This window comes from Heterodontus francisci, chromosome 11 (assembly GCF_036365525.1).
Source record: "Heterodontus francisci isolate sHetFra1 chromosome 11, sHetFra1.hap1, whole genome shotgun sequence".
Lineage (NCBI taxonomy): Eukaryota > Metazoa > Chordata > Chondrichthyes > Heterodontiformes > Heterodontidae > Heterodontus > Heterodontus francisci.
The window spans coordinates 50935929-50960512 of NC_090381.1; the positions used below are offsets into that span (position 1 = coordinate 50935929).

The 24584-nt window shown below is 40.1% G+C and overlaps 1 protein-coding gene across 1 annotated transcript in view; it reads right to left on the reverse strand.

The window, feature by feature from the left end:
* Positions 1-991: 991 nt before the first annotated feature.
* The window catches only part of wdfy1 (WD repeat and FYVE domain containing 1), a 67423-nt gene continuing 43830 nt past the window's right edge, over positions 992-24584 (reverse strand). The window contains exons 8-12 of the mRNA XM_068042136.1: positions 22521-22626; positions 16283-16384; positions 8425-8555; positions 6354-6462; positions 992-3365 (exon numbers count right to left, since the gene is read on the reverse strand). Of these exons, the coding sequence (XP_067898237.1) occupies positions 3306-3365; positions 6354-6462; positions 8425-8555; positions 16283-16384; positions 22521-22626 (508 nt within the window). The 3' untranslated portion in view covers positions 992-3305. The remainder of the gene's footprint in view (positions 3366-6353; positions 6463-8424; positions 8556-16282; positions 16385-22520; positions 22627-24584) is intronic.

Genomic DNA, 24584 nt, shown 5'->3' on the forward strand with positions numbered 1-24584 from the left:
ACTAGTCAAGATCAGCTTTAGATAGACTGGGGGATGTGTTAAGAACGAAGCCTGGAACACTTTGTGATTGGAGATGTTGTTTGTTTCAAATGAAATCTCTGTGTGACGCAACCTAAATATATTATTTCAAATGAAATCATGTGGGGTGATGCGACCGTGACGTAAAAATATAAAAGTGGATGTATCAGTTTTTCGGAAGGTCTTGACTTTGGAGCTTACTCTGTAGTCGTGGCCTCCCTCACACATGTTGGAGAATAAAGCTACTGTTTGACCTGACTTCTGAGACTCTGGGTGGTGATTCGTGAAATCCACCACCACAACACCATCACTGCAAGAAGGCAAAGCCTCCAAGAGAGGAGAAAATTGGTAGTGTTCTTGCATATTAACACACCCTTTGTGATGCATTGAAATACAAAAGGCCTGGATTTTGCTGTCAGTCTTTACCATCATTATTCCTCTGAAACTGACAGCAACTTCTGGTGTCTGCACATGCATAGTTAAAAGCAAAATCCAGAAGCTGCCAATGATTCTATGCTGCTCCTTAGCATTCACTGAAGTTCCCACAGATCATAATCAATTAGAAATTATAATTTCTCCTTTTACACTAATATTGCTGTTAAAAACCCTAAAATGTTAATCATTAATGCGATGCAACTGGGGTTTTAAAAACAGCCTTAATAACTGCTGAAAAACCTTGTGTCAAAGTTTTCCATTTTGAAAAATTCCAAGTGTTCTAATTTTGTTTTAAAAGTTTGATATTTCACTTTTAATATCTCAATAATTCTAATGTCCCAATAATTTATTTTGCTCTAAAATCTATTGTAAAAAGGTGAAGGATAATCAGCGTATTTTACTTCCTGCTTTGCTGTGAGAATACTTCAAAGGTGATTGGCTGTTACCCTGCTTGATGACATCACTGTTGCCGGACCCCTAGGAGATCCACTTGATTGGTGTCATTCATTCCACTCAGAACAATAACATACTCAAGAAATTCATGATTAAGAAGCTAGTTTATTTTATGGCAGTAAGTACTGATAATTTTGATGTATAGCGTATAAACAGAGCAGAAATGATGAAATTCAGTATCATGAGCATAACGTAATTGGTGATTTCTATGTGAAATACCAAGCCATTAAGCAATAATACTATTCTTTAGAATGTATCCTTACAGAGACTATTCAAATGTACGGTTTAAAAACACAACCGTAATAGATGTTCTTTCAATAGTTAAAATTCTGCGTTTGGCGATGCCTTTTGTGTACAGCCTTCAACAATACAGTTTCATTCATATTTTTTCAATGCAGAAATTCTTTGCACAAAATACATTTTCCAAGCTTCAGGCAAGAAGGCGTATTTTCAACATGATGTATAACATACTTCAGCAGGAGGAAAGATTTCAAGTATTAGGTTACTCTGCAAAGTAGAATTTTTGGGTCAGTGTTGAAAGGAGGAGGAGATGGGAAAGTGTTCTATACCCAATGACCTTTAAGTACCAACACACATGTGGTAAATACAAAATTCAACCTTTTGAGGGATGAACTGGTTTCTCATTTTAATATTTAACATATTTTCACTTTTCCTTCTATCTCCCAACACACATTTGAAATGAAATATTTTTTAAAAATGCAGAGTATTTAAAAAAAGAACTTAACTCTTGGTATAGTGCACATCTGAAAATAAACGTCAAACCTATCGATCAAAATATTAATATATGTATATTCTAACTATCCAAATGGAGGGAATGGTGAACAATTGACGGGATGACAATAAAGCTCACTTTGGACAAATGTGCACATTTAAACAGCCCCATGTTGAGATTTAGTTACTTGGAAAGATTCAGAGGTGCAATTTAGTATTTTTGAAGTGGCTTGCTTTGTCACCACTTCTAACCTTGACCAGCGTGTGAATTCAGTACAAGACAACAGCATTCTTAGGTCATTACCTCATTTGAGTTTCTGCTCCCTAAAATTAAACCAGTGAAAATTTTCTGGCAAACAAGGTTTACTGAAATTTTAAAAAATAGAGCAAAAACAGGAGAGAAGTAATTTCTACACTGAAGGACTATTAGAAGCACATAACATATTGTAGTGCAAAGTTTGCAGAGTATCATTCAACTGCACACTTTTAAAAATTATACATTGTTTACTCCCAAGCATAGGAGGTGTATTTTCCACCATTCTTCCATTTCCGTAAATTGCTCAATGCATTGCTCAATGTAGTAGTCAGTTCTGCTGAGCCTGGGGATATTAGCTAGGCCAACTATAGCAAACATCTGAGATCACGAAGCAGTAACTCACAAATATTATCAAAATTCTAACTGCATCATCTGAAATAAAAGATGTATGTGCTTTTATTGGAATTATAACCTGCATAAAATGAATAATGACTACTTCTGCAATCTTAGCATGAACTAAAACATAGCTAAACAGAGATTGTAATTCAAAACATCTCAAACTGAGTGGAGGTTTCTTCATTTCAAAATATTTTCAGCAAAATTGCAATGAGTCCTCGAAGGGTTCATGATGCTGCTAAAGAACTTGACTATATGGTGCTTTCAAAATACTATGATCAGTATAAACCTAGGACTCTTTCATCCCTCTATTAGGTCATGTGCTCCACTGCAAAAGGAAGTGTACTCACTTATGTAGGCATCAAAGAAAAACACTGCTCTTGGTTCATTACCATTGGAAAAAGAGAAGTAAATTGATTGATGGGCACAAGTTTTTTTAAACCCCAAATATTTCCTGTGTCATTATAAAAATGCAGTTTACATTCCCCATAAAGTGCCCCTGTTTATCCATGCCTGGTCACAAACTGTATTAGACAAGATTTTGCAGTGTACAACTAAATCAAACACTGAAAACCATCGTACTGTAAACAGACCAGGAATCACTATAATCTACAATGTCTAAATTGCATTATGACCAGGATAAATCACTGTTTTCATATCTAAAAATTATCCTGCAGAGTTTTACTTCATTAAAGACATTAATTAAATCATGTTAGGTTATGCACAGAATAAATATAGAACAAATATACTCTATATGTAATATTGGTGCTATTTTACAATTAGTCAGAAAAGGTAGTTTTATTTTTAATATCTTTTGCTGAGTTTTCACTGTGCTTAAAGCATTGGGCACAAACTGTATTTACTCAGTGAATATTTACTCAGTCCTTTGGGCAAAGTGGAAGTTTATCACCAGAATCTCTACTCAACTTTAATAGAACTGTCTCATGGTAACATATAGATAGGACTAGTTTTGAGCTGTGTAGGTGAAAGGTGCAGTGTCATAGGAGGTCAGAGGTCAATGGGAAGAAAAACCTGTTGCCAGACTGCAGCCAATAACTGGTGTCATGTCCCAGATCTGCAGAAAAAGCAAAATAAAGAAAATGTTATAGCAAAGAGGCAATTTTTTCCATTAGCAATAATAATCTCTCACAGATATAGGTTATAATATTATAGCTGCTGAAATGTTCACTTTCTGAGCAGCCAGTTAGCTTTTTCATCTCCCATTCACCCCTTTGCATGATGTTTATTTCAGGAACTGACCTGGCTCTTCCAGTTTTTGGCATTTGGAGATTGTGGATGGCACGAACCTCCATTGTTCTCCAATTTAAAATGGCAAACCAGTAGCAGGTATCCTCCCTTTTGGCCCAAGTGGTGAATGCTTCTCATTTATCAGTGGAGAGTTAGGTGGAAATGTCTGCCGAGGGACACATGATCAGAGCCTCGGAGATAAGACTGAGCACGCCAGACCCTAGAACACAGAGGAAGGACAGGACAAGACAAAACAGTATATAACTGTGACTGTCCTGCCACCAGGTATGTACTGCCTATTCGGTCTCGAACTGTGTGCCAGGGCCTGTCCTTCCCCAGAGCCTCTGATAATTTAATCTCCAGCAGACATTACATGCTGTGCTCGCTCCTCTGCCTCACTCGGCCATGCACATCCACTCTCTGTACCATTCAACTAATCTTGTTGCAGAGGAAATGAAAACTCCGGCTGACCATCAGTGTTTATCATTTTGAAATGGAGAACACTGGAGCTTATGCAATTCCTGACATGCCAGAAACTACTGTATTTGCCAGAGTTGGCTAAAACCAAAACTACTATTTTAACAGATACCACACAAATAGAATAAATAGGGATGTGGGTGGCAAAGCCAGCCATCCACACAAAGAGTGGACAGTTTACAACTGTGTAATCTTGAGTACTTTAACTTTTCCCCTGTAATTCAACTAATGGGATATTGGGCATAGCTGTAGGTTAAGCTGTGTCAAGTACATATTGTAACCATATAATTTTGTATGTCGTGAGACGACTGGATTTTAGTTTTCGAGGAAAAGCAAGCTGAATTAAGGAATCGGATTCCAAAACATTAAAATTCCAATATAATAAATATGGAAATTGAGCTTGGTCATGGTCCTTTCTTCCAGGTCATTTCTCACTTGTATGTTGTTGCATCTCCAAATTTCCATCTGGGTGTGCATTAACTCCAAAAGGAGGGCTTGAACCAGACAACTTTTTTTTTTGAGTGCCCAGGACTAGGGTTCTCCCAACAGAATGGGTGTGAAATCATCAATTGCTGAGACAGGCTAATGAATGGCTTATTGTTTACAGACCTGGAGGAAACAACCTCATTGGTATTTTTAAACTACCTTTTGTCTCAGTACCTATTTGAAAAAAAACCTATGTAAATACATTGTGGGAAAATTGCCAACAAATCCTGAAATGTGACTTCTCCATACAACTATATAACACCTCTGCATACAGTGAAAAGTACTTCAAATGGCAGAGAATCTAATTGACCATTAATCATTTAGACAGGATAGCTGATTGCATGCTGTCAGTGAGGAGTGATGCTCACAAGCAGCACATTGAGAAAAACCATGGATTTTAAATGGACAGTAAAAGAAAATAAAGGGTACCACTGCTCAACAAACCCCAACAACTGTTAATTACTGCCAATCAACCCATCTGGCACTAAAAGTTAACTGCTACAAGTGTGGAGTGTCATGCCTTCAGGTGTGAATTGTTTCAGGAGATTTTAAAAATGTAACCGTCAAAAAAAAAAATTAATTTTTTTCTATTCGTTTGGGGGATGTGGGCTAGGCCAGCATGTATTGCCCATCCCTAATTGCCTTTGAGAAGGTGGTGGTGAGCTGCCTTCTTGAACTGCTGCAGTCAGAGGGGAACCTGCAGGTGGTGGTGTTCCCATGCATCTGCTGCCCTTGTCCTTCTAAGTGGTAGAGGTCACAGGTTTGGAAGGTGCTGTCAAAGGGACTTGGTGAGTTGCTGCAGCGCATCTTGCAGATGGTTCACACTGCTGCCACTTTGCGTTGGTGGTGATGGGACTGAATGTTGAAGGTGGTGGATGGGGTGCCAATCAAGCAGACTGGTTTGTCCTGGATGGTGTCGAGCTTCTTTAATGTTGTTGGAGCTGCATCCATCTGGGCAAGTGGAGAGTATTCCATCACACTCCTGACTTGTGCCTTGTAGATGGTGGACAAGCACTGGGGAGACAGGAGGTGAATTACCCACTGCAGAATTCCCAGTCTCTGACCTGCTCAGGAAGCCACAGCATTTATGTGGCTGGTTCAGTTCAGTTTCTGATCAATGGTGACCCCCCAGGATGTTGATAGTGGGGGATTCTGTGATGGTAATGCCATTGAACATCAAGGGGAGACAGTTAGATTCTCTCTTGTTAGAGCTGGTCATTGCCTGGCACTTGTGTGGCACAAATGTTACTTGCCACATATCAGCCCAAGCCGGGATGTTGTCCAGGTCTTGCTGCATATGGACATGGGCTGCTTCAGTATCAGAGGAGTCGTGAATGGTGCTGAACATTGTGCAATCAACTTTTCTTTTCCGTCGTTTTTTTTGTTTTTAATCCAGTCTTTCTCTCCTCTTTTTGTATCCGACTTGACAGTGAATTCACCCCTTTAATTCACTCTCCTTCTCAGTCTTTCCTCTTTTTATTTTCCAATCCCTAAATCTCATTGGTTAAAGGGAAACTCGTTGGTTTCCCTGTTAACTCAGATGCTTTTTTCCTTGCTTCGCAATTATCAACTCACACTTCCAGAAACTTAGTGGGTAATTTTTTAAATGAGCTGATGGTGCAGGGGCAAGTCTAACTAATGGAAGATGCCATTAGATGCCCTGCTACACCCAAGTTTGGTCCATTATTTCACGTATTCAGTGTCCTGTGTGAAGATATCATTTTGGTCACAAATGTACTTTACAAATAATGGAAAAAACATTGTTCAGTGTATTAAACCAACCCCCTTCCGATTCTTGAGAGGATAAAGAAATCAAACACAACAGGCAGCTGATATTTAGAAGGAAAAATACCTTCACAATGCGATCACTTCCACAGGTTACCATCAGTCCTCTTGCGTTATCCAGATTCATGCGTGCAATATTATGTTTGCCTTCATGAAATGTTGCCAAAGAAGTCCGACTAGAATAATAAGTATTGCAACAATGTCAGTGTCAGCATCAATAGAAAAAATTTACTTGACAAAATCTTTTTGCTATTGTAACAAATTTTCACTAATATTTGCAGATAATAAATAGCACTTGAATCATTTACCTTAAATGCCCCTTTAAAAGAAAAATTAATTTGTCTTACCAATAGGCAAATTAACAAATGCCACCAAAATTGCCACTGAAACTAATAAGAGTATGCTTCACGAATAGGTAACCATTGATCCAGATAGAGGAGAAACTATCATTTGAACACAGTTCTAAGGGTAGATAGAGAGAAACTATTTCCTCTGGTGGGGGAGTCCAGAACATTATCTTAAAAGTAGAGCTAGGCCATTCAGGGGTGAAGCCAGAAAGCACTTAACACAAAGGGTAGTGGAAATCTGGAACTCTGTCCCCCCAAAAACTGTGACGGCTTGGCCAATTAAAACATTCAAAATTAAGACTGATAGAATTTTGTTTAGCAAGTTTATTAAGGGATATGGAACCAAGATGGGTAAATGGAGCTTTGATGCAAATCAGCCATGATCTAACAATGTCAGAAGAGCCTACTCCTGCTCCTACATTCCTACACATGGATAACAGATCAAGCCTTTATTCTGTGACCCCAGGTTAAGAAATTCTTTTGTAAAGCAGAATTTCAGGCATTACCAGCGATAAAAATGGTATCCTATCTGTATTTCTTGGATTTTACTTTTAAGTGTAAATTCCAGAGGCAAAGACTTGCAGGTTGATAGGTAAATTGGCCATTAGCAATTGCCCCTAGTTTAGGTAGGTGGTAGGGGAATATAGGGACAGGTGGGGATGTGGTAGGAATATGGGATTAGTGTAGCATTAGTATAAATGGGTGGTTGATGGTCGGCACAGACTCGGTGGGCCGAAGGGCCTGTTTCAGTGCTGTATCTCTAAACTAAACTAAACTATATATAACTTTTCCATTCTGGCCAAAAATTTGCAAGCTGGTCTCCAGCACCACTGCTTCTTGGACTTTATTCAAAATATTCTTTATGGCTTGGCTCCAAAACCATTTTTAAAAGAACCAGGTGAACTCAGTAAACTAAGATAGTGATTCATTCAAGCCCAAGGAATTCAAAATTTCAAGTCTGTATTTTTTTTATAATTTTCAATACTTTCTTTTAATCATTATTCCCCTCTTTCATGCATACCATCCTCATCCTAGCTTAGGTAACCTGCTCCCAATATCACACATGCCCACTCCTTGCAAATACATAGGATCAGCCAGGGGTAATCCAACCGAGTCCCTCTTCCCTTTCAAAATGACGGCACAACTAAGAGTACCACCTGCCCCCCATGGGGAACATGGCTGCAAACTCAGACCTTGGATTTAGTTGTTGTACACTTTGGCACTAATAATGCCACACCATTTAATCACCAACAGTAAAGCACTCCTACACTTAAAAGAAATTTTCAAGCCCTTACGAAATAGGAATCTGCCAACAAAGGCACTTCATTACAAAATGAAAAGTGAGGGATTTAGGGAAAATATTTAACATTGAAGATTTCTGATCCAGAGAAGAAGTCACACTTAACATAGAGATAGTATTTCACACAAATTAATTTTCCCTCTCCCCTAAAATCAGCCTACATCAAGGGTGTAATGGAGTATTTCTCTCTCTGCATTTAGAAAATATTGAATTGAATGATCCTAACTAAAATGAACAAAATTAATCCATTACAGTCCATGGTCAAGCAACAGGTACTCAAACTATAACCACGAGGTAGGGAATGATTCAAACAGAGCTGTTAGTATCTTACAAATTAGTTTATTGTACTGCCTCTCCAAGTAAAATGCCATTACTTTTTATTTATTTCACAGCCCAAATTGTTTCAAAGAACATTCCCAACCCAAATAGTAAAAAGCTGCGAGGGGATACAGTCTGAAAACCAGACAGAAGTTGAAATGAACAATACTCACTCTTCATCCTTGACTGCGTCGAAGCAGTCATTGCAGACTCGTACCTGAAACTCAAAGCCCATCACAGGGTAGGTGGTACGCTTAGTGCTGCATTTCCCACATACAGCTTTGCCACACTTTCTGCAGTGATGCTAAATATAAAAAAGTGTAAAAAGGTTTGAAGGAAATATTAAAATAAATTTCCACTCTACCTCCGATAGAGTAGAAACATTCTTCAAACAGTGGCAGTATTTCTAATGGACCCCCAAACCTATGACAAGTCCTCAGATTTAGATCAACAAGTTTCTATTGAATAACTGAACAGAAGTAGTAAAAATTTTGAAATCAACCTTCTCTGAATTAATTTGAATAATTAAAAAAATTAATAGCAATCTTATCGTGTTTTAGACTAAATTTAACAACTGACTGCTGCAAAATGTTTGAATTGTTTTTCCAACATGATGTAAATTTGTCACCAATACAGCCTTAGGGGTTTGCCCAAAGCGAAAATCATCTACATGGCGTGGTAAAGGTTTAGGACTGGCCATTTAATAACACTCTGCAATGGAAGTTCCATCATAAAGGTGCATTTTTTGAATGTCCAACATTGGATGTGATTCCGCGATTGAACATTTGCTAAATAATCCTCAGTGTGCTAAGAATTACGCTGACAACCAACTTAAGATTGTCAGTCAGGCTTGCAGTTTGGTGCATTTTTTTTTTAATTCATTCATGGGATGTGGGCGTCGCTGGCCAGGCCAGCATTTATTGCTCATCCCTAATTGCCCTTGAGAAGGTGGTGGTGAGCTGCCTTCTTGAACCGCTGCAGTCCATTTGGGGTAGGTATACCCACAGTGCTGTTAGGAAGGGAGTTCCAGGATTTTGACCCAGTGACAGCGAAGGAACGGCAATATAATTCCAAGTCAGGATGGTCTATGACTTGGAGGGGAACTTGCAGGTGGTGGTGTTCCCATGCATTTGCTGCCCTTGTCCTTGTCCTTCTAGGTGGTAGAGTTCGCGGGTTTGGAAGGTGCTGTCTAAGGAGCCTTGGTGCATTGCTGCAGTGAATCTTGTAGATGGCACACACTGCTGCCACTGTGCGTCAGAGGTGGAGGGAGTGAATGTTTGTAGATGGGGTGCCAATCAAGCCGGCTGCTTTGTCCTGGATGGTGTCGAGCTTCTGGAGTGTTGTTGGAGCTGCACCCATCCAGGCAAGTGGAGAGTATTCCATCACATTCCTGACTTGTGCCTTGTAGATGGTGGACCGGCTTTGGGGAGTCAGGAGGCGAGTTACTCGCCTCAGGATTCCTAGCCTCTAACCTGCTCTTGTAGCCACAGTATTTATATGGCTAATCCAGTTTAGTTTCTGGTCAATGGTAGCCCCAAGGATGTTGATAGTGGGGGATTCAGCGATGGTAATGCCGTTGAATGTCAAGGGGAGATGGTTAGATTCTCTCTTGTTGGAAATGGTCATTGCCTGGCACTTGTGTGGCGCGAATGTTACTTGCCACTTATCAGCCCAAGCCTGGATATTGACCAGGTCTTGCCGCATTTCTACATGGACTGCTTCAGTATCTGAGGAGCATTTGCGCGTACTGGAAGCTACATATATTAATACACAGGGCCCTGTTCTTTGCAGGCAGAAAGAACACGTACACACATTGCGCCTGTTTCAGCTGAACGAAATAAATGATATCCATTCGCCGGTTCATTCCTCAGGACAATGCCTTGACCAATGAGAGTCAAGCTGCCTGGTTTAAATTTCAAACAAAGCTTGGCAGTTAACGGTCAGTCACCATAAACTGGTGCATTCTCCATGGCAACGCCTTTAACCAGAGTTCACTTGTCAACCAATCAGCACTCTCTTCTCATACAGTATAAAGTTGTTGTTTTCCCTTACATTGGTATTCTTGCGTTTTGTCCTGATCAGTGCAAGACGAAAAGCTTCAACAACATGTCTCTATTTTCAGCAATACTGAAGTAATTTCTCATCTCAGTCCAAAATGATCATCCCTTATCCCAAGACTGTGCCCGTGTTTTAGATTCCAGTGGAAACAATGTGTCTACCCTCTCCAGCCCCTTCAGAATCTTTCAATGAGATCGCCTCATTCTTCTGAACTCCAGAGAATAAAGGCCCAATTTACTCAGCCTCTCATCATAGGACAACCCCCTCATCCCAGGGGCCAATTTAGCAAATCTTCGCTGTACTGCCCCCAATGCAAGCATACCCTTTCAGAAATGTGGAGACCAAAACTGCACACACTACTCCTGAGGTGGTCTCATCAAAACCCTGCACAATTGTTGCAAGACTTCTTTATTCCTGTACTCTTAATTCCCTTGCAATAAAGGCCAACATGCCATTTGCCTTCCTAATTGCTTGCTGTACCTGCATGCTAACTTCTGCATTTGGTTGTTCAAAGAGACTTGGGTGTGCTTGTACATCAACACTTACAAGTTTCACACCCTTTACAAAATATTCTGCTTTTCTGTTCCTATGACCAAAGCGAATAACTGCACACTTTCCTACATTATACACCATCCAGCATCTTGTTGCTCACTCACTTAACCTGTCTATATCTCTTTGCAGCCTCTGTCCTCCCCAGTTCACCTTTCCACTTAGCTTTGTGTCATCAGCAAATTTGGATACATCACTCCCTGTCTCTTCGTCTAAGTCACTGATATAGATTGTAAATAGCTGAGGCCCCAGCACCGATCCTTGCAGCACTCCACTATTCACTGTCTGCCAACTTGAAAATGCTCATTTATACCCACTCTATGCTTCCTGTCCGTTAACCAATCCTTTATCCATGCTAATATATTACTCCCCACTCCATGAGCCCTTATCTTGCCTATTAACCTTTTGTGTGGCACCTTATAGAATGCCTTTTGGAAATCCAGGTATATAACATCTACTGGTTCACCTTTATCTTCCCTATTAGTTACATCCTCAAATTTGTCACAGGATTTTCCTTTAGTAAAATCACATTGACTTGTTCTGATCATACTGTGCTTTTCTAAGTACATTGTTAAGACTTCCTTAATAATAGATTCCAGCATTTTCCCAATTACTTAGTTAGATTAACAGGCCTGTAGTTCCCGGTTTTCTCTCTCCCTCCTTTCTTGAAAAGCAGCGCAACATTTGCTAACTTCCAATCTGATGGGACTGTTCGCGAATCTAAGGAATTTTGGAAAATCATAGCTAACTCATCCACCATCTCTGCAGCTATCTCTTTTAGAACCCTAGGGTGTAGGCCATCAGGTCCCGGTGATGTCAGACTTTAGTCCCTCAAGTTTCTTCAGTACTACTTCTCTGCTGATATGAATTTCCTTAATCTTTTTAGCCCCTAGGTTACTGTCTATTTCTGGTTGGAAACTTATGTCTTCCACTGTGAAGACAGACACAAAATACTTGTTCAATGCATCTGCCATTTCCTCATTCCCCATGATAATTTCTCCTGTCTCTGCTTCTAAGGGACCAAATTTACTTTAGCTACTCTCTTCTTTTTTATATACCTATAAAAACAGATTGTAAGAGCCTTTATATTACTGGCTAGTTTACTCAATCTATTCTTTCCTTTTTTAACAACATTTTGGTGTCCCTTTGTTGGTTTCTAAAACACTCCCAATCCTCAGACTTGCTACTTTTTTTGCAACATTGCCAGCCTCTTATTTTAATTTAATACTATCCTCAACTTTGAGTGAGACACGGATGGGGCTTTCTTGCTGGAGTGTATTTTTGTTGAACATTTTGAATTGTTTCTTTAAAGGTTTCCCACTGTTCATTTACCGCCATACCTTTTAAGTCTATTTACCCAATTTACCTTAGTCAGTTCTCCCCTCATACCTATGTAATTGGCTTTAAGATTCTCATTTGTGATTGGAGTATGTCACTTACAAAGTTAACATGGAATTCAACAGTATCATGATCACTATTTCCCAATGGATCTTTTACTATGACATTAATCATTAATCCTGCTTCATTACACAGTGCAAGATTTAAGAGAGCTATCTCCCTAGTCAGTTCCAAAATGTATTGCTCCAAGAAACTGTCTCAAAAACATTCTACAAACTCATCTCCTAGACCACTCTTGCCAATTTCATTTTCCCAGTCTAGATGAAGATTAAAGTTCCTCACTTATTACATTGTCTTTGTTACAAGCTCCAATAATTTGTTTAATGCTCTGTCCAATGGTGTAATGACTATTAGGGGGCCTATAAAACTATTCCCATCAGTGTTTTCTGATTCTTGCTATTTCTAATTTCCACCCATAATGATTCTACTTCATGATCTTCTGAGACCAGATCCTTTCTCACTAATGTCCTTATGTCATCTTTTAAAATCAAGACTACCCCTCCTCCTTTGCCATTCCGCTGGTCTTTCTGAAATAGTGCATACCCTGTACGTACACAGTGCCAACTTCGATCACCATGTAACCCTGTCTCTGCAATGGCAATTAAATCTAAATCATTTGCCACTATTTGTGCCACTAGTTCATCTATCTTATGGCAAATGTTTTGCGCATTCCGATGAGGAACTTTTAATTTCATTTTATTTTTGCTTCCATTCCCTGTAATGACCTTATTCACTGATGTACAATTTCTGTTAAACTCTGTCCCGTCCTTGACTTTACCCACAATGCCATACTGTTCCAATGCCTCAACCTTTCTCTTTGGATTTCTAAATCTCCCTTTACTGCACACCAACCTCCCCCACTCTTCCCCCCCACCGCAATTAGTTCATGACCTCTGGCACACTCAAGTTTGTATGCTCTGTCCCTTCCTGCCACATTCGGATTATTACCTTTATTGCTATCTTGCTCTCTTGCCTTTTTGCCTCTTTAAATTATCACGTCTTCCCTCACCCCACTATTTAACTTAAAGCCCTCTCTACTACCCTAGTTATAGACTTGCCAGAACACTGGTCCCAGTTCAGGTGAAGGCTGTCCCAATGGTACAGCTCCCACTTTTCCCAGTACTGCTGCCAATGCCCCATATTCTCCTGCAGTCCTTATTGAACCAAGGTTAATCCCCAGGCTTGATGTAATGGTAGAGAGATATATATATCGGGCTATGACATTACAAATTGTGGTGGAATACAATTCTGCTGTTGCTGATGGCCCACAGTGCCTCATGACTGCTCAGTTTTCAGCTGGTAGAGCTGTTTCGCATCTATCCCATTTAGCACAGTGCCACACATCATAACGGAGGGGGTCTTCAGTGTGAAAACAGGACACCATCTGCACAAGGGCTGTGCAGTGGTCACTTCTGCCAATTCTGTCAATGACAGGTGCATCTGTGACAGGTAGATTGGTGAGGGCGAGATCAAGTAGGTTTTTCCCTCTTGTTGGTTCTCTCAGCACCTACCACAGGCCTAGCCTGGCAGATCTGTCCTTCAGGACTTGGCCTGCTTGGTCAGTAGTGCTGCTACCGAGCCACTCTTGGTGATGGACATTGAAGTCCCCCGCCCAGAGTACATTCTGTGCCCTCGCCACCCTCAGTGCTTCCTCCAAGTGGTATTCAACATGGAGGAGTACTGACTCATCAGCTGAGGGAGAGTGGTAGGTGGTAATCAGCAGAAGGTTTCCTTGTCCATGTTTTGCCTGATGTCATGAGACTTCATGGAGTCTGATGTCAATGTTGAAGACTACCATGGCCACTCCCTCCTGACTGTATATTACTGTGCCACCACCTCTGGTGAGTTTGTCCTGCCAGTGGGACAGGACATACCCAGGGACGGTGATGGTGGTGTCTGGGACATTGGCTGTAAGGTATCATTCAGTGTGTAAGATTATGTCAGGCTGTAGCTTGACTTGTCTGTGGGACAGCTCTTCCAATTTTGGCACAAGTCCCCAGATGTTAGTGAGGAGGACTTTGCAGTGTCAACTGGCCAGGGTGTCTTTGTTGTTTCCGATGCCTAGGTTACTGGCAGGTGGCCCATCCGGTTTTATTCTTTTTTGACTTTTCTTTAGTAGTTTGACACAACTAAATGGCTTGCTTGGCCATTTCAGAGGGTAGTTAAGAGACAACCACATTTCTATGGGTCTGGAGTCACACGTAGGCCAGACCCAGGTTTGAATGACAGATTTCCTTCCCTAAAGGACATTAGTAAACCCCATGGGTTTTTACAACAATCCGGTAGTTTCACGGTCACCATTACTGAAACAACTTTTTATTTCAGATTTATTAATTGAACTTAAATTCCACCAGCTGCTATGGTGGGATTTGAACTCATGTCTCTGGGGCATTCGTCTGGGCCTCTGGATTACTCATCCAGTACATGAAAAAGACAGCCACAGCTGCAGTAGCTGTCCAGATTGACGCTCCTCCAAGAGTCAGTAGCTATCCAGATTGGTGCTTTGCCAAGAGAGTCATACTTACTCCGTTTAGTTACTCTAAACTACTGAAAGGCTACTTTCAGGTTCGAGTTGAATCACTTATAAAAAGGGGTCAACTCTGTTCTATGAAGATCAGCAAAAAAGCCCAATAGGCAGCTAATCAATAACTGCTGAAACTAGTTTAGTTTAGTTTAGAGATACAGCACTGAAACAGGCCCTTCGGCCCACCGAGACTGTGCCGACCATCAACCACCCATTTATACTAATCCTACACTAATCCCATATTCTTACCACATCCCCACCTGTCCCTATATTTCCCTGCCACCTACCTATACTAGGACCTACCTATACTAGGGGCAATTTATAATGGCCAATTTACCTACCAACCTGCAAGTCTTTTGGCTTGTGGGAGGAAACTGGAGCACCCGGAGAAAACCCACGCAGACACAGGGAGAACTTGCAAACTCCACACAGGCAGTACCCAGAATTGAACCCGGGCCGCTGGAGCTGTGAGGCTGCGGTGCTAACCACTGCGCCACTGTGCCAATTAACATTAGCTATGAATGGCAATACTATTTATATAGATTTGGAGTTTGAGAGTTAATGTGGTGTAGATTTCCCAATCAGATATATAAGCCAGGTGTGCAAATCGCATTAGCTGATCCATTTCCAATTAGGATTTTACCCATTGATAGGTTGAGGGTAGGAATTGTGTACTGATGCAGGATATAACATTCTACAGCAGTTTAAAGAGGCAGCAATTAAGATTGTTAAAACATAAAAAATAAGGAAGCTTCTAATACAAGGGAGAGTCTGGAGGGAGTGGAGTTATTTCCTGACCGGTCCAGTGAAAATGATGCAGGGGAGGGGGCGTCTCTTTAGCAGTTAATACCACAGTCTCTCAAGAGCAGCCCAGGAGGAATGCCACCCCCACCATACTAGGGAATAGTGCAAGGAAAAGGTTGATGATCAGCCAAGGATCAGAACCCACTGTAACTTTGCCCTAGTACAATGTACAAAGCATGATAGGTATTTAAAACCACCTCCCCCTCACACTGTGTTACATAAACGTACCAGAAAAGGCCATCATCTTGATGTGTCCCAACATTTATATCTTTAACATGCAGTGCAAAATTATCCTCCCATCTAAATGCATTTAACTGTTGCACATAGACGTCAGCACACACACTATGGCTGCATGCTGCCACTTCAGCCATACTGCATATCATCTTCACAATTGCAACTAGTCAATTCTTTTACATTTTTTTTAAAAAAAGGAGATAACCCAAAACCACCACAAGAGATCAATGACAAATAATGGGCCCCCAAACTTTAGAACGTTGACCTGAAGAAGTAGCCCTCAACATCTCAAAAAGTCAGCCAAGGAAGGCATATGCAGCCAACAGGCAGTAGTTTGAACAGTGCTGCCCTAAAGCCACATGTATTTGTGGAAAACTGAAATATGTTGATATAAGCATTCACAGTGTTCAGCGTCTGATAAAGTTGTGAAATATTTTAGATTTATGAAGAGCTACACCACACACCTGTCGCAAACCAAGGCTCTTTGTATCCCACATCTGTTTGAAGTTCCAGAAGAATGGTTGTTTACAGTTTTGACAAGAATCACTTTCCTGCCATTGTGGAGCCTATGAAACAACAATGAAACATTTTTTTAAAAATGGAGCAAACAAATGGATGTGCTTGCTATTATAAGAACACGAGGAAAGTCAGGAACAAGATGATCCATCATTTTTCCATTAGTGTATCATAACACGGCATCCTCAATTTATACAATAGTTAAATGGGCTTTTTATTTATATTCTGTGGGTGAATTATGCAAAGAGCCAGAAAGCATGAGAGAATTCAGTGGAACTTTGTAGCAGAAAACCAGCAGAGATGACTTCTATCCCATCTTCCTGTTATGCACTAAAATAACACTGAAAATAGTGAGAAAATTCTCCCACTACTCTCAGTTGTAGAGTGAGCTAGTTCAATCAGAGCTTTGGTAAACTTGGATCCCACTGTTCTAAATATATATACCAGCATTTGGTTAACTTTCGGTTTAGACATTGCCAGTGATGATGTGCATCATATTATATGGATGTTTATTGTGCTATGTTTATAAAGTTTCAATAAACTGAACTGCATGGAATGGGTTAAATACACATGCCAAATTAAACTATATGGGAAAAGCTTAAGTTCCCATGCTAGTTGGAGTCTATATGGCTGCAAACCAAGGATATCACTGATACAAAAGACTCCAGTAAAATTGTAACAAGGGCATTGCTGACCAAAAAACAAAATGTTTAACATTCTGATATGCAGACAGCAAACATCTGTGTTCATAAAACATGTAATTAATTCTTAAATAATAAACTGGAAAAATACTAAGTAAACAACAGTGAGAATGGTTAAAACCAAGACTGGGAATAATGCAGTTAGTAAACAAGTGGGCTATTAAAGTTTGAGGAAAATAGGGGCAATTGCTGTAATTGGACAAGAGACACCAGTGGCAAACCAGAAACATCGAGACAGGATTACTGGTAAACCCTGGAGCAAGCCAGCATTTGGATATGCAGGCTCATTGTGCCTGGGAGGGCACAGTGTTAAATGTTACTTGAGAATAATACTGCATTATGAATTGTAAATTACAGCAACAGTAAATAAACTAAGGAAAAGGATTTAAGTCAAATGTGTCTGGTTTCGGACGTCTTTTGCTCCAGAATTGAACAAAGTTGGTAATGCAGAGATAGGCAGACAGATAAAATCTGTAACCAGAGCAACCTAAACCCAGATGTTGAGTGGTGTTCTAATTAACCCAGTTAAATTTGGATATACCAGTGCAGAATTCACTATTATTCCCAGGTCCCTTTCTTAATTTTTCTGTGCCAATTCTTTTTCATTCTTTGGGGAAAAGATGACAATGGGAACATGATATAATGGTTAAAATAATAAAAAATAGTAGATATGGTTGAAGTAAGCAAATTATATACATTGGACAAAAGGAGCACAACACTGAAGAACACAAATACAAAATGCACAAGTCTTGATTCAAAAATAAACTTTTCCACCCACTAGATAGTGCCCATTTGGAATAAACTCTGAGAAAGTAATTGACTGGGGTTAACTGACTTCTTTAATAAGGGAGTCAAACTGCCAGCTGTTGAGAAGGGAATTAAGGATTAATGTGAGATTAATACCAAGGATGGTAAGACAAGGTGTTTAGCATTCCTTATAATAATAGGAGGAGAAGAGGTGGTGGGGAATAATAGGAGTCCTCAATATAGTAACTATCAAAGGATTCCGGATGGGTAAATCAGTTCTGATGAAAGGTCATCGCCCCTAAAAGTTAACTTTGTTGTTCTCTTTCTATGCTGCCCGACCTGGTGGATGTACCCAGGATTTTCTGGGGTTTTTTATTATTTAATAATTTCTTTTGCCTTAAATTTCTATAAATCTTAACACACATCCTTACTTTCTACTTTAGTACCTAATTTATTTTCTGTATCCAGGCTATTTACATAAATAGCAAAAGGCAGAGATTCAAGCACAGATTCCTGTGGGACTCTGCTCAACAGCTCCTTGTGGACAGACATTACAGCTCTCACGAGAACTCAGGTTCCTAAATTTTAACCAATTTCATATCCAGTCCCATATTCTGCACTTGATTTTCATGTCCATGAACTTAAGTAGAAGGCTTCTATTTGTATTGATATTGAAAGCCTTCTGAAAGTTCAAAAATTATATTCAAGGGAATTCACTGTCTACTTCATCAATATAGAGGGCACAGCACATAGACAAATTCACAAGGATACTGTACAGTATGAGAAAATATAAATACATAGCCTTGAAAAATTGGGGCTGTTATTTTGAAAAAAAGAAAAATATTTAAGCGTGAATTGATGAGATGTTTAAAATAATGAAGGGATGGGGCAGAGTAGATTGATAGCATTGATAGATTGTTTCCAATGATTGAGAAGTCTAGAACTAGGGGACATAAGATACAAACTAAATGCAAGTGGTTTAGGACAGAGAGGAGGAGAAACACTTTCTACACAGTGGATTGTGAGGCTGTGGAATATGCTACTGGAGTTAATTATTGAAGCAGAGAACAAGTCCACATTTATAAATAGGTTAGACAGGTGGCTGAAGGAAAAGGGAATAAAGTGTTATGGGAACAGTGTGGGCACCAACATGGACTGGTTCAGCTGAATCGCTTGTTTCTATGTCATAATTAATGACCTCATAGTTAAGGTGCCTCTAGGTAGCAGCGATCATATGATTGAATTTTACATTCAGTTGGAGGGAGAGAAGAGTGGGTCCAAGACTAGTATTTTAAACTTAAATATGGGCAATTGAGGGCATGAAAGCAGAGCTAGCTAAAGTGAACTGGCAAATCAGGTTCAAGGATAGGTCAATAGAGATGCAGTGGCAGACATTTAAGGTGATATTTCAGAATAAACAGAGTAGATACATTTCAACAAGGAAGAAAAATTCCAAGGGTGGGACCCACCATCTGTGGTTAACTAAAAGAGTTAAAGATAGTAAAAAACTTAAAGAAAAAGGCTATATTTGCACAAAGATGGGAAGTTCAGAAGATTGGACAGAATATAAAAACAGCAAAGAATGATTAAATGATTGATATGGAAGGCAAATTACAGTATGAGAGAAAGCTAGCTAGAAATATAAAGACAGATGGTAAGAGTTTCTATAGATATTTTTTTTAAAAAGGAGTTAACAAAGTAGTGTCGGTCCTATAGAAAGTGAGTTTGGGAAATTAATAATGGATAATAAGGAGATGGCAGATGAATCGAACAGATATTTTGCATTGGTCTTCACTATTGATGATACAAGTAACATCCCTGTATTAGCTGTAAGTCAGGAAAAGGAAGGGAGGGAGGAACTCAGTAAAATTACAATCACCAGGGAAGTGGTACTGAACAAATTGTTGGAGCTGCGAGCTGACAAGTCCCCGGGTCCTGATGGACTTCATCCTAGGGTGTTAAAAGAAGTGGCTAGTGAAATAGTTGATGCATTAGTTTTAATTTTCCAAAATTCCCTGGATTCGGGGAAGGTTCCATTAGATTGGAAAATAGCAGGTGTAACTCGATTATTAAAAAAGGGAGACAGAAATAAGGAAACTACAGGCCAGTTAGCTCAACATCTGTCTTAGGGAAAATGTTAGAAGCTATTATTAAAGACGTTACAGCAGGGCATTTAGAAAAATTCAAGGTAATCAGGCAGAGTCAACATGGATTTGTGAAAGGGAAATTATGTTTAACCAATTTATTGGAGTTCTTTGAGGGAGTTACACGTGCTGTGGATAAAGGGGAAATCGGTGGATGTACGGTCCTTAGATTTCCAGAAGGCACTGAATAAGGTGCCACATCAAAAGTTACTGCAGAAAATAAAAGCTCATGGTGTAGGGGGTAACATGTTGGCATGGATAGAAGATTGGCTAGCTAACATGAAACAAAGAAGGCATAAATGGGTCATTTTCTGGTTGGCAAGATGTAACGAGTGGTGTGCCACTTGGATCTGTGCTGGGGCCTCAACTTTTTACAATTTATAGAAATGACTTAGATGAAGGGACCAAAAGGTATGGTTGCTAAATTTGCTGGATGACACAAAGATAGGTCGGAAAGTAACTTGTGAAGAGGACAAAAGGGGGCTACAAAGGGATATAGATAGGTTAAGTGAGTGGGCAAAGACCTGGCAAATGGAGTATAACGTGGTAAAGCGTGAATTTGTCCACTTTGGCAGGAAGAATAAAAAAGCATATTATCTAAGTAGTGAGAGATTGCAGAGCTCGGAGACGCAGAGGCATCTGGGTGTCCTGGTGCATGAATCACAAAAGGTTAGTATGCAGGTACAGCACATAATTAGGAAAGCTAATAGAATGTTATCATTTTTTGCGAGGGGAATTGAATACAAAAGTAGGGAGGTTATGTTTTAGCTATACAGGGCATTGGTGAGACCACATTTGGAGTACTGTGTATAGTATTGGTCTGCTTATTTAAGGAAGGATGTAAATGCGTTGGAAGCAGTACAGAGAAGGTTTACAAGACTAATACCTGGAATGGGTGGACTATCTTACGAGGAAAGATTGGACAGGCTAAGCTCGTATCCATTGAAATTTAGAACAGTAAGAGGCGACTTGAAACATACAAGATCTTGAGGGGTCTTGACGGGGTGGACGTGGAAAGGATGTTTCCCCTTGTGTGGGGTAATTTAGAACCAAGGGTCATTGTTTTAAAAAGACAGATGAGGAGAATTTTTTTCTCCCAGAGGGTCGTGAGTCTTTGGAATTCTCTTCCTCAAAAGGCAGTGGAGGCAGAGTCTTTGAATATTTTTAAGGCAGAGGTAGATAGATTCTTGATAAGCAAGGGGGTGGAAGGTTATCGGGGGTAGGTGGAAATGTGGAGTAATCAGTTTAACCATGAACTTATTGAATGGCGGAGCAGGCTCAAAGGGCCGAGTGGCCTACTCTTGATCCTAATTCGTATGTTTGTAATTCATCTTGTGTGCCTATAGGAAATAGAGGATATTTGGGAAGCATGGTCTCCCCCTTCTAAATTTATATTTGCCCTCTCTTGTTTAGTAGGCTAGAGGAGTACATGTATAATAATCTAACTGAATGACTTCCATTATTTGGAATAGTATTAAAGTTAGGGTAATAGGTGTGTTGTTGCCCAGATCAGATTTGTCAGCCCTTTTAAAAATGAATATTTACTTGCTTACACTCTGTTGGAACTTCATTAGCATCTACAAAGATCAACAATTCCACAATGATTTCTTCCCTCATCTCCTTCAACATTCCTTGATATATGCCATCAGGCACAAGGAATTGTCTTCAATGTTTTTAAACTTGCCCAGTATTCTTTTTTCTTTTGGGCCTCCTTATCTCGAGAGACAATGGATACGCGCCTGGAGGTGGTCAGTGGTTTGTGAAGCAGCGCCTGGAGTGGCTATGAAGGCCAATTCTAGAGTGACAGGCTCTTCCACAGGTGCTGCAGAGAAATTTGTTTGTCGGGGCTGTTGCACAGTTGGCTCTCCCCTTGCGCCTCTGTCTTTTTTCCTTCCAACTACTAAGTCTCTTCGACTCGCCACATTTTAGCCCTGTCTTTATGGCTGCCTGCCAGTTCTGGCGAACTTGTCCACAGTTTCTTGTCACAGTTTCCCCTAGTGGAAGAACTGGATATAACTCTGTGTCCACTATGTATTCCACATCTACAATTTACGTGCAGAGATGCATTTGTTTAATTAAGGATTATAATAAGCACAGAGGAGATTTTATTGTTTCCCATTATGTCACAAGCTGGCAATAAAAGTCCCAGTGTTAAAATTGCAGACCTATTTTGACCCCAGACATTAATGTTTTCATACTGAGCTATAGAACTGTTGTGGATATTGCTCCTCATCACCATAAGTATTTGAATTGGTTATCACATTTTCTGCAACTGTTATATTTTGGACTAGTTTCACCAATATGGCTCTGATCACCACAAAGTAACAATAAACTATTATAGAAGTAAAGTTCCACACATTAATTCCAAATAATGGATTCGTGCTGGTGAAATTAGTCAGAGACATTTAGCAGCTATTATGACCAAACTTGGTAACGAATGAGGTGATTACATTTAGTCCATCTGTGAATAAGTCATGCCCAACATCTGTTCACTTTAAATAAATACAGATCTTGAAAGTTTTGAAAAGTGACTAGGTGCAACAGAATGTTTTAGGATACTATGTTCATGTTTGAAATAACACTTAAGTGCTTACCTCTTCTCTTTGAACATCCATGTTCCAAACCACAATACCCCCATCAGCTGCACAGGAAATCAGCTGCCGTGTTAGCTGCAAGTAGCACACAGATTGTACTTTGTCACTGTAAATAAATCAGAAATCTCTTAAATACGGAGACTCCCATTAGTAAAATATTCATCTATTGAATTCCATTATTTAGTGCATTTATTGTTGAAGCAGCATTTGGCAGTCACAATAACAATTGTGAACCAAAGTCAGCACTTAAGTCAAGACTGGTTACATGTCGCCCTTTCTCCAAAGTGAAGATCCCTTTACTCACCGACCCTCAGACTAAAGAATTGCCACCAAAACACCATATTACTTTAAAGTTTTTTTTCCTCTTTCAACCATTTAACAATTGTTATATGGAGCTGAGCCAATGGTGAAGAATGAAGCTATACAAAGATCATTTTCTTGATAAAATGAAGAAATGCTGGAAATACCCAGGGGGTCTGGCAGCTTCTGTGGAGAGAGAAGCAGAGTTAACGTTTCAGGTCAGTGACCCTTCATCAGAACTGGTCTGATGAAGGGTCACTGACCAGAAACGTTAACTCTGCTTCACTCTCCACAGTTGCTGCCAGACCCCCTGGGTATTTCCAGCATTTCTTGTTTTTATTTCAGATTTCCAGCGTCTGTAGTGTTTTGCTTTCATTTTCTTGATAGTTGGTTTTGTTTGATTTGATCATCACAGCATTTTAATTGGAATTGAAGCATGACGTAAACAATATACTCTCAAGTTGTATAAGCCTCCATCTCAAGAAAATCCAAAATTCATCATGAAGCTACAAGACTTTTTCTTAAGCTATTTCCTTTGAAGCAAAATAATGCACATAATTCCAGACAAGGTGATTTTTAGGCCAAGTATTAAGAACAAGTAGCTTGTACAGAAAGTATCTCCAACTTCCATCAATCCCGCCATGTGTGATTTAAATCAACAATCCAATTTATATTAGGATGAATGGACACCTTGGGGGAGAAATTCAACTCTCAGACATACACCTCAAATTAGTAGGCAGGAGCTGAAAATCAGGAGGGGTAGGGCACCTCGCCAAACACACTAATGGCCAAGATCTGCTTCATGCCACAAGCCGGTAGGCCCATAAATGGGTGAGCAACCTGCTTGCCTGAATAAGGCTGCTTTATGGGATCATACATCTGTTGTAGAACTCCAATGCAAAATCAGATGCAGATAGGCAGAGCTTGCATCTTAAAAGGGACTGCTGGAGCACACTCATCAAACACTTGTGTGGAGCCAGACGGTGCAGAAATTCTCAAAGGTTCATATGGCTGAACTAAACAAGGATGGAGATGATGTGGAGAATAACCCATAGATCAAGAATACATACCTTCCTCTTTATAGCACTTTTGAGAGCTGTCGTTTTATAAAATATTAACTGCTCTATACTCCTTCTGACGGCATACTGTTCTCATCTGTTTTTAATCTGTTCTGCCTAGCACATACGAATTCTGAAAAAAAGGTTCTGTCCAAAACTTAAGCCTGTTGTTTATCTTTCAGATGTCCATAGACCCATTGTGTATTTTCAGTACTCTTTTTTTATTTAAGAATTCCATGAGATTGCTTTGCCTCGTTACTTTCAGTACAGCTTAAGTACCCCTTCCCCTCCCTCCCAGAACCGCGACAAGGTTCCCCTTGTCCTCACTTTCCACCCCACCAGCCTCCATATGCAAAGAATCATCCTCTGCCACATCCAGCATGATGCCACAACTAGACGCTTCTTCCCCTCCCTCCCAGTCAACACTCCGAAGGGATCATTCCCTCCACGACACCCTCGTCTATTCCTCCATTACCCTCACCAGCTCGTCCCCTTCCCACGGCACTACACCCTGCAATTGCAGGAGGCGTAATACCTGACCATTTACCTCCTCTCTCCTCACTATCCAAGGCCCAAAACACTCCTTTCAGGTGAAGCAGCGATTTACTTGTACTTCTTTCAATTTAGTATACTGTATTCGCTGCTCACAATATGGTCTCCTCTACATTGGAGAGACCAAACACAGATTGGGTGACCGCTTTGCGGA